We start from the raw sequence: 15,313 nt of genomic DNA on the forward strand, positions 1-15,313 counted from the left end.
TATCGGGACTGTCCCTATAAAATTGGGACATCTGGTCACCCTATTTGCAGTTTCCCTGTTTTTTTTCATTAGGGCTGAACCTTGATTGTGCTGGCTGTAGATGGTGACGGTAGGGTTGCCAGATGGGTAGATAAAATTTGGCTAAAATAGAATTATAAAAGGGAGGGGGATTAAAATTATATAACAAGGAACTAATGGGTATCTTGTGATGTTAAAGCGCAGCAGCTCCCGTGCTCATTGCTTGCAAATATGCTTAGGCAATATAGTAATGCCAGGAAGCTTCATTAGATAAGCATCTATATTGAATTCAAAGAAAATACACCCACATATACCTTCCATCTTATCTGCTTTATTCCAAACACCTTTACCAAAGAGACAAAATATGTGTGTGTGCTATTACTGTGACTTCAGATTGAGTTATGGCATTTTGTAAAGCTTTTTAGTTTTATTTCCCCTTGTTTTCATTTGCCTTTCGGTCATTATCTCCCCCTGTATCACCAGCTGCCCGTTCTTAAAGAGAAAGCCCACAGCCATGCTTCCCCTTCAGCCATCAGGGAGCCCAGAAGAGCAGCCAGAGTTCACCTACCACTTGGATTTGTATGGATAGATCTCTGTATTTCAGTGAAATAGGCCGCTGTGGGGTTTTCAAGTCTCTGACTCTGTGTCCGGGGTAATTCCTGAAATAGTTCCCCCTTGAGGGAGTCATTCAAAGGAAATTCAGTGAGAAGAACATCAGTTTCCTGAGTACTTCCGCACATTAATTTATACCCCAGAGTCATATGCAATGGTCCACTGTGTTCAAAGACTTTGTTCTTGCTTTAGTCCTTCTCCATTGTTGTTGTTCTTGTTATTTATTATTGTAGAGCTTAGGAGCCCCAGTCATAGACCCCATTGTGCTAGGTGCTGTACAAACACAGAACAAACAGCTGGGCCATGCCCCCAAAGAGTTTACAATCTAAGTATAAGACAAAATTCAACAGATGGATCTCTAAAAATAAGAGCTTATTTTCTCTCCCCAAAAAAATAGTCAGGTGCGAGGTGAGAGTATGGTGCTTTGAGATTTAAAGGGAGATGAAGAAAAGTTTTTAGAAGAACACATAACTTTTTAGACTAAAATGAGTTTATAAGGATGAGGAGCGAAATAGAGGTAAACTATGACTGTTTCAAAAAAATAACAAGTCATTGATATTTATTAAGGGCCAGCTCCTCTGAGGTGGTAAGCACCCCTCTTTCTCATTGAAATCTAAGGGGATGAGTACATTGAGCACTTTAAAGGAATTGCTCAGCATCTTGCAGGATTAGGTCTTAAATTTAGGAATGGGAGGGACATATGTGTTAAACAGGTACATTTTGAAAGAACTGACTTTTGCAGGTTTAAAAAAAAAAACGGTGTGGATTGAGCCAGTGGCTATTAAAGCTGCCTTGCAGAAAGTTAAAAAGTCAGGCTGGTTGCTGACAGATGTTGCACTGATTCTTTTCCAGTTATCCATACAGTGAAGATTGTAGCCAGGGAAAGCAGTACATGAATACTAGATGTCCAGCTTGGTGTGATAGAATTCTGATGTCGCATTCAGCCAAGGAACTGATTCTAAAAGTAAGTACACCCATGTGATCACATTATTTTCTAGTTATTTCTTCATTTATCTTCAACATAGCGTTTGTTTTTGTTTGATATTTCTTGCCTCTCCCTGAATTCTTAACTGTCCAGAGTAAACCCCAGCGATAGTTGAAGGCAGCAACACCAAAGCAATAATCACATTTTTCCCTTATACAAAGCTTTTCATCTGAGGATCTTAGTGTTTTACAAACACTGTACAATTAAGTTTCACAACACCTCTGTGAGACATAGAGTCCTCTGATTTCAGTGCACAGTGATAAGCCTAATTTTGCCAATGCCATAGCAACAATGTAGCTCAAGAATTTCCCAGTTTTCCTCCCCTCCCTTCCCCTCCGTGGCCCTTTTTTGCTGTACAGATACTGAGCCAGATCCTGGGATCAGACCAAACTACACACTTCACAACAGAGTAGAAAGGGGACCTTGGTATTCCCCTTATCCTGTGTGTAGGACTGGTCCCTCATGCCAGGTTACCGCAACCTGAATGCTGTCACAATTTACACATGTTGCAAATGGCCCCTGAGAACCAAAAACACATAAGGAGATCATAGGGGCATACAATCCATGCCTCTTTGCTCTTACCATGCCCCATTTTCCTGCAATGCCAGAAGTGGGTGTGAGGGACATGCTAGAGCAGTGGTGAGCAACCTACGGCACGCGGCCCGTCAGGGTAATCCGCTGGCGGGCCGCGAGACAGTTTATTTACATTGACCATCCGCAGGCACGGCCACCCACAGCTCCCAGTGGCCGCGGTTCACCGTTCCCAGCCAATGGGAGCTGCAGACGGTCAATGTAAACAAATTGTCTCGCGGCCCGCCAGCGGATTACCCTGACAGGCCGCAGGTTACCCACCACTGTGCTAGAGTGTCTGTGCTGTGACTTTCTACCACACTACAGTGAGGTGATCTTCTTGGGGTTATTCCAGAGGGCTTTACTGACAGATTGTGATGGCTGTGCAGTCACAGCAGCTTCATCACACCCGTGAATCTTGCCCGCCTTCTCCAAAAATGTCTTGGCTTGACAAGCTTATTTAAGACACAACGCTCTGTGTTTATCTTTGTTTTTCTGCATACTAACGTGTTTTAACATTCATTAATTACAATAGGTAGGGTTGGAAAATAAATCCTCACACTACTGGCTCCATGCTTGTGTGTGTGTGTGTGTGTGCGTGTGTGTGTGTGTAGTACTGAAACACTTCAAACTTGATTTCTTTATGTTTATAATCTTCTCTCTTTCCCTCTCTCATCAGTGTTGTGTATCTCATGATAATGTTTGCTTTGCAGTAAGTTAAATAATTACAATCAAAAGATAACTCACTGAAACGTGAGACTATTTTTTCCATAGCTACTCAAGTTTCCATCTCTCGAAAGCACTTCTTCTCACATGTTAAACTCTAAGAAGTGCTGGTATTAACACCTTTTAAACTTTTCACCAAATCCTCATTCAGGGTGAAATTCACTCCTCATTGCAACTTGGTTTGTTCAGGGAAATTCTTGAGGTCTGGTGAATGGAATTCACCTCCTTAATTTGGGGACAGGCTGTGGCTATGGTACAGCCCCTCTGTGACTAATCCTGTCACAGGTCTAGAATAGCATTTTAAGCCCTTCTGCATCTCCTGTATAAATGTTGCCAGCCAATGGATCCACAGAGATTCCAGATCTCCATCCATGATGGCCTTTCTGGGGCCAGGATAGGGACCTCCTTCATGTGCAGAAGCACTGCAGCAGCCCCCATGTGGGGGCTGTCCAAGGCCTTCCTATACAGCCACAAGGCTGAAATAGTGAAAAGGGCCCTATGCACCTGGATTGATTTAATCTTTTAATTGGTGATTAATGCCATCAATGAGCTCAAGATAAAGGCAATATTATTCTATTTATTAGGCACAATAATTAAAATGTATACAACATCTGAATACTGTGGAACCCTAGTATTCAGTAGGAAAGCAATACCGGGAAAACAGAGTTGCCAAACAAGAGGTAGGAACAGAGAATGAACTGGATATGAGCTTTCTATGCAATACTGCAGCATAAAAAGTCAATGGAAATTTGGGCTGCATATGTAGAATCATATACCAAAGAGATGATAATTTTGCATCTCTATATGACACTGGTAAGACAGTAAATACAATATTGCATATACTTCTAGACATCCATGGAATTCTCCATAACAAAGGACAGAGTGACCAATGAGGGAAGATTTTAAAAATTAGCTATGAATCAGAGGAGATATAACTGTGTATAAATGTTTGAAGGTGAAAACACCACCAAAGAGAGGAATTGTTTGATTATATTAGGGAGTGTAACCAAATGTAATGGGACAAACTTAAACATAGGAAAATGAAGGCTGAACACCAGAGAAAATTTGTAACAATGAGGTCAATTGGCCTGAAATAATCTCCATAGGGAAGTGGCAGTAGTTCACTTGGAGCATTAAGGGCTGAATTTTCAAAATCCTTTTTAATCTTGTGTCTGCAATTTTGCATTTGCAAATTTGGGGCATGCTATTTTGGATATGGACAAAGATTTGTGCATACAAAAATTACAGAGGGAAATTAGAGCCACATTTTCTGCTGATGTAAATTGCACAGCTGCATTAACTTCAGTTTAGGTGTTCCAATTTACTCCAGCAGAGAATAAGGTTCTTATCCAGCTGTAGGCCACTTGGAAATTTTGGCCCATAAAACTTGAGCAAAGCAATAGAAAATATACAATAGGGAAGAGTACTGAATTGGTGGAGGAAAGAAAAAGATGATGCAATAGGTCTAAGTCATTTCTAAATTTCTTGATTGTATGCAGCAAACTATATTTGCCTTCCCGCCGACTTCAGATCTTATTTGTTTATAATGGTTTACAATGTGCACTATTAGAAATATTTGAACCTTAAAAAAAGGATCAGTGAGGAAACCAAAAGCACACTATCAGACTATACTTAATTGCAAGTCTGATACATTCTTATACTTTAAATAGCTGTGTATCTTTAAAAATTAGAGACAAAGAATTTCTTTGGTATAACTAATTGTTGAGAAATTATTATGCATTGTTCTTTTTTTTTATGTGTTAGTGCTTTGTTGTAGGTATCTGAAAAATTGCTTTTCAGCTCTGGCCGACTTATCTCTTATTTCAAAGAACAAATTTTAGTAAATCGGCACTTTTTGAGTGCTTTGTAGAAAAAGGAGTAGTGTGTGCAACTTAGCACACAACACAGTATGTTCAGCTCCACACACTAGGCATTACAGATTGTACAGACATGGGGCTGTAAACAGCTTTCGTGCAACATCATCTATCATGCTATGGTCGGTTACCTCACCATCATGTTATTTTATGCTTCCTGAGCCCTAAAACACCAAAGGTTGCCCACTGCTAGGGAGTTGCGTTGATGCCTGATAGCATGCAGTAATGAATGCTCAGCCAAGTGTATATTGTTTCTGCTTGTGCGCTGCTGTAATTTGTTTATCTGTCTAAAGATTATGCAGTTGAAAATCCACAATTTTATGCTGCCTTTGTAAATTATCAAGTCGCTTTTGATGAATGTATCCCCACTTCCGACGGTAGTGGCATTATGATCTTGAAATATTGGAAAGTGCTCATGCATACAATGCAGAAGGTTATGTTTTTATATTTTTTGGCAGACAACCATGCTATAAAGTAAATCTGACCTTAAGCTTCCTTACTGCATTAAAGATAATTCAGTTTTAACTTTATAGTCCTAAATGCTGCTGTTTATATAAAGTTCTTGCCCAGTCAAACTTGACTGATTACAGATGAGAAAATCTTGACTGTTTCATACAAAATAAATGAGTATTGTAAACTATTTTAAAGCACATCTGTGATTGTATTAGAGACTTGCCAGTGTGCAGACTCCAGATTTAATTAGCTTTCAGGAATTGTTTAGTATAATAAGAAATTGTAAGCCTCTCTGTGTGTTTATTCCTAAAGGGTTGTGCTAGATAAAATAGGCTGTCAAAATCACACGTTCAGTGTAAATGGCAGAAAGATGAGTACATTCTATTATTTATTAAATCATAGCTGCAAAGAGAACAAGTGTATAAGAAGAAAGTTCAACATAGAGTAGAATGAAAGCAGTTCACAGGGCTGGCTAGAGGAATGCTCTCCTTCAGTTGAGGCTGATTTTCTTAAGATATTTTGAATGCTCTTTTTATTAAAGGAAAGTATCTAATAGAAATAGGATTCTTTTGCTTTCTTCTTTCATAGCTAAATATTTTAACTGTTTTGTACAAAATATTCAACAGCTGTTTCTACTTGTTTAACTTTATATAGTTGATGCAATAACACAATGGGGTCCATGGCTAGGGCTCTTAGGTGCTCAGGTAATTCAACTAATAAATAATAAGGATAAAGGATGTGTTAATGTTTCTGCTTGTACATTTAAAATGCTACTATATGGGTAAATAGGATGTTTTGTAATGAGACAATGTGAATTCCATGTTATTCCAAGAGCGACATTCCTGTCCTATGTAATTCAGTAAAAAGATTTCTGAGCTGTTCCTAAAAGAGAGGACTGTGGTGAAACCACTTGCTGCATTTCACTGACACAAGATTTGAATGTAGCTATAACTGAGTCCTTAGTTTCCACATCTTAAATATTAGTTGCTAAAAGTTGGTAAAGCCCTAAAAGGGAGTGGTAGTGATTTGTAAGTATTTTATGTGGAAATTTCACAAAGCTTTGCAATGGATATTTAATGTAACGTTTCTATGTAATCTTTGCTCTGAGGAGCCAAGTTGAATATGCCCTCATTAAGAAATCTTGTTGCACGTTCTTACTGAACTTCCATTCCTATAACCTTTCCTTACTTAGTTTTCTCTGAAATCTGAAAAATAACTGAACTGACTAGTCTTTTTTTTTTTAATTAGTCAGAAAATGATGAGAAGATAGTGATTTATGACCATATTGGGCCAAATGTCTGCATGGGGGATCACAAGGTAATTTAACTCAGTGTTAACAGTATTGTATTATACTACGTTTTATTAGGAACATAGAATGTGTGTATTAATTTCTATTCCTTTTATATTGAAGTCAATTATTTTCCCCCTTTTTTATTTTAAACTAGATGCTTTGGAAAATTTTATACAAGTTGGGGTTAAATTCATCTGAAATCAGTAGAAATGCTATATTAGGTACAAGCACAAGTTTCAGTAAAGAATAGGATAATGTTCCAGAATGCAGCATAAAAACATACTGTAATTTGAAATCAGTATGAGCAAATATATCTGTATTTATAACCTTACCTAAATAAAGTGCCCATGAAAAACTTTAGTTTCACTTAGTTATCTAGATTGTTTCCTGAATATAATTTTAATTTGGTGTCTAGTTGACTGTTAGAATAATAAAATGCTGACAGTACCATATATAAGCAACAGGTAAGAAAAAGAATACTTAGCGATATGCCAGTTGTTTAAAAAGATAAAAGATGATAAAAACATAAATTTTAAGTAACCCGTATAGTTAGCTAATTCTCTTCTGAAGATACCACAAACTGGAACCGCAGTTAGAAATATTTGATCAATAAGCACCTGGTTTCTTTGAAAATCCTATAAACAACTAAAAACATCTCTGAAATTTTAAGACTGAATATCCATGTAAAAATTCAGTTAGAAATCTGAAAACTATACTGCAATATCATTGACAGATGTACTGCAGTGGCTCTTAAATTATGATTTTAGGAATGGTAATGGGATACTTAATAACTCCTCTGTGTGAGTATGTATGTATATATATAAATGATGACTGTAGAAATAAATAAATACAAATTTACAAATATAGTAAATTTTTATTTATTTATTTTTATAGTCATCATTTTTGTGGCGGTAGTAAAATCTTTTTCAAAGGAAGAAGGGATCTTACTGATATACTAACTTGTTTGATAAAATTAAAAGTGCAGTGTCCTTCAGGAACAGAGTAATAGCCAGACTGGATACAATCATTTTGATTTCTTTTATGACTGATTTATTTAAGAAGCATCCTCTTTCAACAGAGTTAATATTATGACAAATGAAATAAGGTGCTATGTCCTGCTTCTGTTGAGATCGATGGCAAGATTCCCATAGATTTCAATGGGAGCACAGGATCGGCCCAATAAGTGGCTGTCTTCCTGGATCTCTTGAGAATTGTAAGATTACAGTAATGAAGGAAGTCTAGATTATTCCATCAGTTTGTCACTGGTTATAGATTGATTCTTACTCTGTTTGAAATAATCATTACAAAGTGTTTGATCTCTTTCTACCTTTCAAGTGTATAACCCCTATTTCTCCCTAACTTGCTGCAGCCTGTGTTCCTGTCCTTTCGAATAGCTGCTGGGGCAGGTAAACCTATTGCAAATGTGCACAAGTGTTGTGTCGTGCAGTGATGTGGTGGTAAATATCATTTTTTTCCCCTTTGTTTATATTTTCTACATCATTTCCCCTTTGTGTTTATTTTTCTTTTAAAAAAATGCCAATTCTGCAACAGGAAAAAGATGCCCTCGAAATGAGAAGATCTTTCGTGAAACCACCCTGTAGCATGGAGGAGGAAAGAATAAGCAGTATATTGAAATGCATAATCCTAACAGCTGTATTGATAAATCAAGTCTTGAGTGCCACATTTTTAGACTGCTGATCGTACACTATGCTTCAGCATCTGGACTCTGTTCGGGAAAAGCCTCACATACCTCACTGTCTTGTATGTTCATGTGACATCAAGTAGAAATGTGGAATTATTTTTATATATATATATATACATATATATATATATATATAATATGTCACGGTTCTGTTGCCAAAACTCTAATAGACAGCAGAGATGTTCTGTATTTTAGATTTCACAATTTTCAACTTTTAATAAGTGTTTGTCAATGTGGAAAAGCTACTTCAGCACATTTTAAACTTTTAAAGGTGTCATGCCTAACATTATATATCTGTACCATTTGGAGGTTTTGTACATTGGATTATATAGATAGAGATTTTGATGGTTTTAAATGGTATTTTCTTCATTGACCAAGGCTTATGGTTTGTTTTAGTTTTAGAATTTTGTTTTGGTTTTAATTTTTTATAGATTTTTTTCTCATGTTATTTACTATTCTGCCATGTAACATGGTTTTGAATCACACAGCAGCTGCTTTCTATACATACATATGTGTGTGTCTATATATATATATATATATATATGTATGTGTGTGTATATATACACAGATATATAAATAATTTATAAACCTTACCAAAACGTATGCTAAATATACTTTCCATTATGACTGCTTGAGAGTGCCATATCAGCAATTAGTGTTGGAGTCTAGCAGTTTTAGTTAAGTGTACATCAACAATCAACATTTATAAAACAAATAATATATAGCAGTGCCATCATCAATACAGATATATAGTATACTATATAGCACATATATTAGCAGTTTCACTTTGTTACTCCTATAATACCTTCTTTCTAAGTACTATTAAGGACTGAATGTGAAGTCTCTAGTTAGATTTGGGTGTACCTTTCAAGAATTTTGTAAACTGTTTTTGTCTGTCTTTTGTTACTGTTTTATGGTGCCAAGTATTGTATATTAAAACAATAACAACATGGGAGAAGAAAATTAGAAGTCTGTTTCAGATAGCATCTGCACCCAACACAGACTGTATTTATACAAAGTGTTAGCGAAAAGGACTGTAAATTTTCTTAGTTAGTAGCTATGTGCAACCTGCAACATAACCTTGTTATGAACATTTTTCTCCCACCACGAAGTACAACATTAAAAGGTGATTAGAGAGTCTGTTGATGAAACACAAATGTATGTTTTATTGATTTAATTTAGAACACTACAGAGTTCATGGACTGTGTGATGGCATTAGATTGATGCTTGATTTTGGTATAAATCACTACCATTGAAAATGATTTGATGTCCGCTTGCAGAATTTGTTTTCACGACAATACAGTCTGGGTTTGTATTAAGTACTGTTGTTCATAGGGTTTCTGCAGCTCTGTAATGTCAGTGTGCCATGTTGCAATATAACCACCTGGTAATTCTATTTAACACGAATAGAGATTCAACTCATGGTAACTTTGAAGGCCTTTAGAAATGAGTACTCTGGTTCTCAAGCAATAAATCTGATCATAATGAAAAATGACTGTGTCTGTCCCATTAATTTTGGGTGTGGGGATTATGCAGAAATATGAAGTTGTCCTCTTAATTTTCTGCTAATTGACTATATTCTTTTTTTGTCTGAAAACCTAGGCAGATAATAAGATGCATTTTTGTGTATAAATTGAAACACAATACAAACTGAGAAGAAATTTAACAGACTGATTGCACTTTAAAATGTGGGATTCTTTTATTATAAATTGTTAATCTGACTATAACAGTGTATTTATAGCTACTCCTAATAATATACCGACACCACCAGGATCTTTAAACTGCTAGCCCCTGATCGTTTTATAGATACTGGTCTACGTGCTCTTTCCTGAGCTCTCTTGTCATAAAAAATAATACTGCCTCTTAAAAAAGGGAAAAAACTAAAGACTTCTTTATATATAGACTAGGTAAAATAATAAACTGTGGGACCATAAAGAATTCTAAGCCATCTAAAGAAGAAACAGCTATACAGATGACCTATTAGGGTAACTTGTTGAGTTGAGAAATTCTCAACAAAATTAATTCAACAACATTCATAAAATGCTATTTCAGTGTTTAAAAAATTGGAGGCATGATCTTTCAAATGTGTGGGTCCCAAGTAGTAAGTTTTAAGAAAGATCCCTAATAGAAATTCCTCTTCTTGAATAATATCTTGAAAGCCTAATAGTTTGTGGTAAAATATTTTATATTTACCTAAGGTTTTCTATCAAATTACACATTCACTGAATTGTATGTTCTCCCCTTCATGGCATTAATGCTGCTAAAGTCACAGTGTTCATTAAATACTAACTTCAGTATGTAACCTTTTTTTTTTTTTAATATGCAACATTGATTGTATAACTATTGTGTTTTAATCTGAATATGGATTTCTACAATGGAGAATTTCGCTCTAGTGCGACTATTAATTTAATATTATAGAATATAGACTGTTCCGATCAGGCCAATATAGCATTGTGTTCCCAGCAATCCCATTATAGTTTGTAGAAATAACAACAGATCGTTGTGGATGGAGAGGTTAAATACCTCTTGCTCTAGGTCAGTTTGATGGGTTAAAAGCTACCTTGATCTATAGAAAGATACAAATAACTGAATATATATTTCTGGGCACCTTGAAGCTCAATTAATTAAAAATAAAGTCTGTAGAGGAACAATTGTAAGAATTCAGGCTGGCCTCTTAACTATAGGAGGTTTTATAATCCTGTCACTTTCCCTTAGCAATCAGTTAATGTGGTTAGATTTGTCCCTGTAGTTCCAGTTGTAATGAAGCAGGCACTACCCTTCACATTCATGTATATTCAAGACACACTGGGGGCCAAAGTAAGGATTTTTCTGAACTTGATTTTTAAATGTAGATAAATAGAGCCTGGTCCTTCAAACCCTTATTGCCTTCAGTGGGACCTTTCGCCTGAGTAAGAAGTTACAGGACCGCCCCTAGAATAATTAGCTGCCCTGACAGAAAGACTCCGATGTGTTAAAAGTCAGAGAGAAATAAATCGGCCTCCTCCCAAACCCCGAAGTGACACCACCTGAATCTCTGTGTGAACATCCTGAGGCGCAGCTCTAACCAATCACCAGAGAGCTGATCATTAGGGCTGGTAGGTGGATAAGCAGCCTCTATGCTGAGGAAAGAAGAGATCAATGTGTCCCAGTAAAGTGAAGTAGCCTTCTGGAATCTAAGCTTTTCTGTCTTTCCTTTGGAAAGGTGTTGCCATCTGAGAAGTAAGTGCAAAGGTGAAATCCCATCGGGCTCTCTAAAGAGGGATTGGGGCTCTTTCCATCAGGTATTTATCAAATTGGAAGCACATCAAAGTATGAAACATGAGGAAGGAAACAAGGACTGAAAGATCACAGTAAACCGAGTAAATATGAAAATACAAGAGCAAGCAGTACACCTTGGGTACTTGCCTTCTTCAGTAGCAGCCCTAAATTTCTTCCCTGGTCAGGCCACATTTACAGGGGACAGGATAATGTATTAATGAACCTTTAGCCTTTCTACAACATTGTCAATTAAAGACAACATGGGGAATAATGCTAACCTGTCAAAAGAGGGCTGCACTTGTAGTATACCTAAATTATATGTCTAATTGACTATTTTGCATAAAGAGGTAAACTATCCACAGATAAATGGCTCCTACTATGCAGCTGATCTAGCTGCAGTAGGCTTGCTAGGAAAGGGCGGAGAAGGAAGGGCTGCGGGCTTAGTTCAGCCACCTTTTAGTGAGAGAGGAAATGTGTTTTTAGGTTAACTTCTGTATTGATTCTCTTTTGGGAACCTCTGGTTTGTCAATTACCTGATAAGAAGTTAGTGTCTTGAGAAAATACTTATTTGGCTTTAAGTTTTAAACGCATGGTTTGAGACCTCGGTTGTAATGCCATTTTAGGTGGTTTATTAGCCATAGAAAGGGCACTAGCCGCTCCTCTAGCAGCCGGTCTCAGACATGCTCTGCCTGGCTTTGGCCACAGAGCGCTTGCCCCTCAGCTGGGAACATTGCCCGGCCCTCCTTAGCGCTCAGAGACACTAACGGAAGGGGTGCTTCACAGAGGGCTTTGCAGTACACCTTGAGGACCTACCAGCTCCTCTAAAGCCGCAGATACTGCTGTGACCTCTGCGGTGAGTGCCGAGTTAAGATCTTTCTATCTGCCTGGTTTGTATGGAAGCAGACAAAAGCTGCACGCGGTCTTTCCCCCCCCCGCGGGCTTACACGTGTGGTATACCCACCCTGCCAGACCAGCTGGGGAGCACAGGCGTGGGGGCGACTGGTCTGCAGGCTCCAGCCATGCGTCTTCCTACAAAATGAGCTTGCTGGACTTTAGAGGTCTCCGAGGAATAAGAGCGGCCACAGCAGACGTCAGCCCAGGTCCTAGCAGCAACGGCTTGTGCTGAAGAGAAGGGGCGGGCCCACACTCATGGGACACTCAACAGGATACTCGGGGTCGGGCCCGAGCCACTCCGCGGCCTTTGCTCGGGCCTGATTCCCACGGGCTCCCAAGGCAATTCTGCCGGAGTGAGGCCGGCGGGCTCGGGGCCTGTGCGTGGCGCCCCTGGGGCAGGGGTATAACAAGTGCTGGGGGGGCCGGGCTGGCTCCGGACTCCGCTGCTTGCATTGAAAACACAAACCCCCCTTGAACCACGTGTCGCCTCCGAGCCATCAATCTGCTCCACTGTCAAAAAGAAACTAGAGCCGCTCCTCCCTCTGCTCGGGGCTAGCGGGGCCGGCAGGGAGCTGCGGCGCCCAGCCCCAGGGCAGGAGAGGAGGTTGGGACCGGGCCAAAGCCGGCTCTCGGCTTGTTTCTTGCCGAAGGGGGAGGCGGCCCTGGGGGTGTGGGCTGCAAGCGAAGGGCATGCCGGGTTCACCCGCCCCAGGAGAGGGCAGCAGGGAGGTGAATCTGCCCCTGCCGGAGATCCGCGCAAGGCGGCGGCTTTACCCCACCCCCTCCCCCCCAGGTCAGCGGCTAAGGCCGGAGCCCGGCCGGGCGCTGCTTCGGAGCTGTCAGTGCGGCTCCGGGGCGCGTGTTCAGCCGGTCCGGCCTCCAGGGCACCAAACCCACTGCCTGTCCCGCGCCGCGCGAGTCCCCGGGCAGCGCCCCAAGCTAGGCGGAGAGGCTGCCCGGACCCACCCCTGCGCGTCTCCCGGAGCGGCCTGCGGGGGTCGCCGAGCCCGATTCTGGTCCAGGGCTCCCTGCAGCGCGAAGACGCCCCTGCCCAGCGGAGCCTGTGGCCTTTGGGGGGCAGAGACTCCGGCGCTGCCGTCTGCGCTTGGCTCGGGAGGCTGCACCTCCTGGGAGGCTCCTGGCGTCCTGCCGGTAGAGCGGGGCGCTCAAAGACTCCCGCGGCTGGTCGGCTCGCAGAAGGGTGGGAACCGGCCGGGCAGCGCAGGCTAGCACCTAGGCACAACGCTTGCTTTAACGGCGGGGCCCAATTCATGCTGCTGCCTGGGGGGGAGATGTAAAGAGATTCACAAAGGACCCGGTCCCACAAGCCTCGCTCCGTCAAAAGCCCAGTGGACCGCGGGATGGGGCCCAAACGCCAGGTCTGAGCCAAGGCGCATTTAGCTGTGGGGTCTTACAAGAGGCGCCTATTATGATGCTTTAAATGGTCCAGCTTTAATGCTGGAGAAACCCCTTTAGTTGGAGCTAAAGCGGTTGCCAGACACTGCTCCCATCCAAGTGGCTTTCTTTAAAGTGATCAGGGACTGAATCATCGCAGGGAAAACTTAAGGACTCCCAGCGTTTGGAAACGGGTTTTCTTTTCTTTTCTTTTTTTCTGGCTGCCTGGCAAGTAAAGAAGGGCCTTGCTTGGCTTTTCTGTGTAGCCCATTGCATTTGCTCAGACTGCAAAACAGCAGCTGAGAAGCAGAAAGAATGTCTCATTCATTTAAAAAAAAAAAACTAACAATGAAACTCGCCTGGACTCTTAAGGCCCTTGAATACTCACAGAGCCCAGTTGCAAAAACCCTGCTGATCGTGTCCTCCTCACGAAGCACTCACTGTACGGCAGTGGGAGCATCTTTCTCCCGCCCGCAGGTTTGATGCGTCTAGTCCTTTCCTCCCTAACCACTTATGAATTGTCCAAACCAAAATTTTAAATATTTTGTCAAATAATCGGTGTCCTCTAAATAAAAATCACCGATTAGCTGGAAAGACAGAGCTGTTAGCTTTCACTACCCACGGTTTCCGATAAAGATAGCACCAAAAAGAAATAAAATAAATCCTATTTCTACCGTTCTACTAGTAAGGTCAAAAAGTTGGCCCTGTAGGCTTCTGCCTTTGGGATGGTGTCAAGATAACAGTGGGCGTTAAGCTACTAAGTGCCTACGTGAATCTAATAGATGCTTATCACTTACTGTTGGAAAAACAACGTCTTATACTGCAACTCTCTCCCCAGAAGGCAGCTGTTAAATACGTAGTTTGGTAGCTGCTTGTAGGATGTTTCCGATTTTATATATAAAAGAAAGAGTTAATACACTCTCCCTCCCTCCTTCGGAATACAGATACGTTGGAAAGATGTTGCTTCTTTCTTTTGGTATGTGCCAGGGACACATTTTAAGTTTTGCAACTTGTGTTGCGCTCCCCGTTTAGTGGTCAGGAAATGTGGTATTTGGTGCATTCACAGCCGAGCTTTTCTGAACAGGTGTGTGAAGATGAATTTATACATACGTATTGGACATAACTTTTCCTCCCGCTCATCCCATCCTGGAAATCTGGGCTCCTCTTTCTTTCAGGGTCCAGTGTGATTTTCCCTTCTGTGCCCGAACCAGTGGCACCCTTCGCCCCCCACCCCTCCTGGCTCGGCTAAGGGAACTCACATTCGCTTACTCTACTTTAATGGAATATTTTTCATGGACTGGGAGAATGGCCACAATAAACCGCGGAAGGAACTTCCTAGTTCTTGGCAAGCCAAACCTGAGCAAGCTCCTTCCCCCAGGGGCCTGCTTTTTCCAGCACTGTGCTCCGCACGTTCAGCAGCAGCAAATTTGGAAAAAAAGAAAAGGCACAAAAAGCGGTGAACAATTGCAAAGCGGTGATTTACAAAACAATAATCATAGACTTGGAGAAAGTGGTGTCTTTGTCTCTGCCCCTTC

At 40.6% G+C, this 15,313-nt stretch overlaps 1 protein-coding gene across 1 annotated transcript in view; it reads left to right on the forward strand.

Moving 5' to 3' along the window:
• The window catches only part of INPP5A (inositol polyphosphate-5-phosphatase A), a 278,978-nt gene extending 270,999 nt beyond the window's left edge, over positions 1–7,979 (forward strand). Inside the window, exons 11-13 of the mRNA XM_065407974.1 lie at positions 1,483–1,594; positions 6,487–6,555; positions 7,899–7,979. Coding sequence (XP_065264046.1) covers positions 1,483–1,594; positions 6,487–6,555; positions 7,899–7,979 — 262 coding nt within the window. The remainder of the gene's footprint in view (positions 1–1,482; positions 1,595–6,486; positions 6,556–7,898) is intronic.
• Positions 7,980–15,313: the final 7,334 nt, after the last annotated feature.

This window comes from Emys orbicularis, chromosome 7 (assembly GCF_028017835.1).
Source record: "Emys orbicularis isolate rEmyOrb1 chromosome 7, rEmyOrb1.hap1, whole genome shotgun sequence".
Lineage (NCBI taxonomy): Eukaryota > Metazoa > Chordata > Testudines > Emydidae > Emys > Emys orbicularis.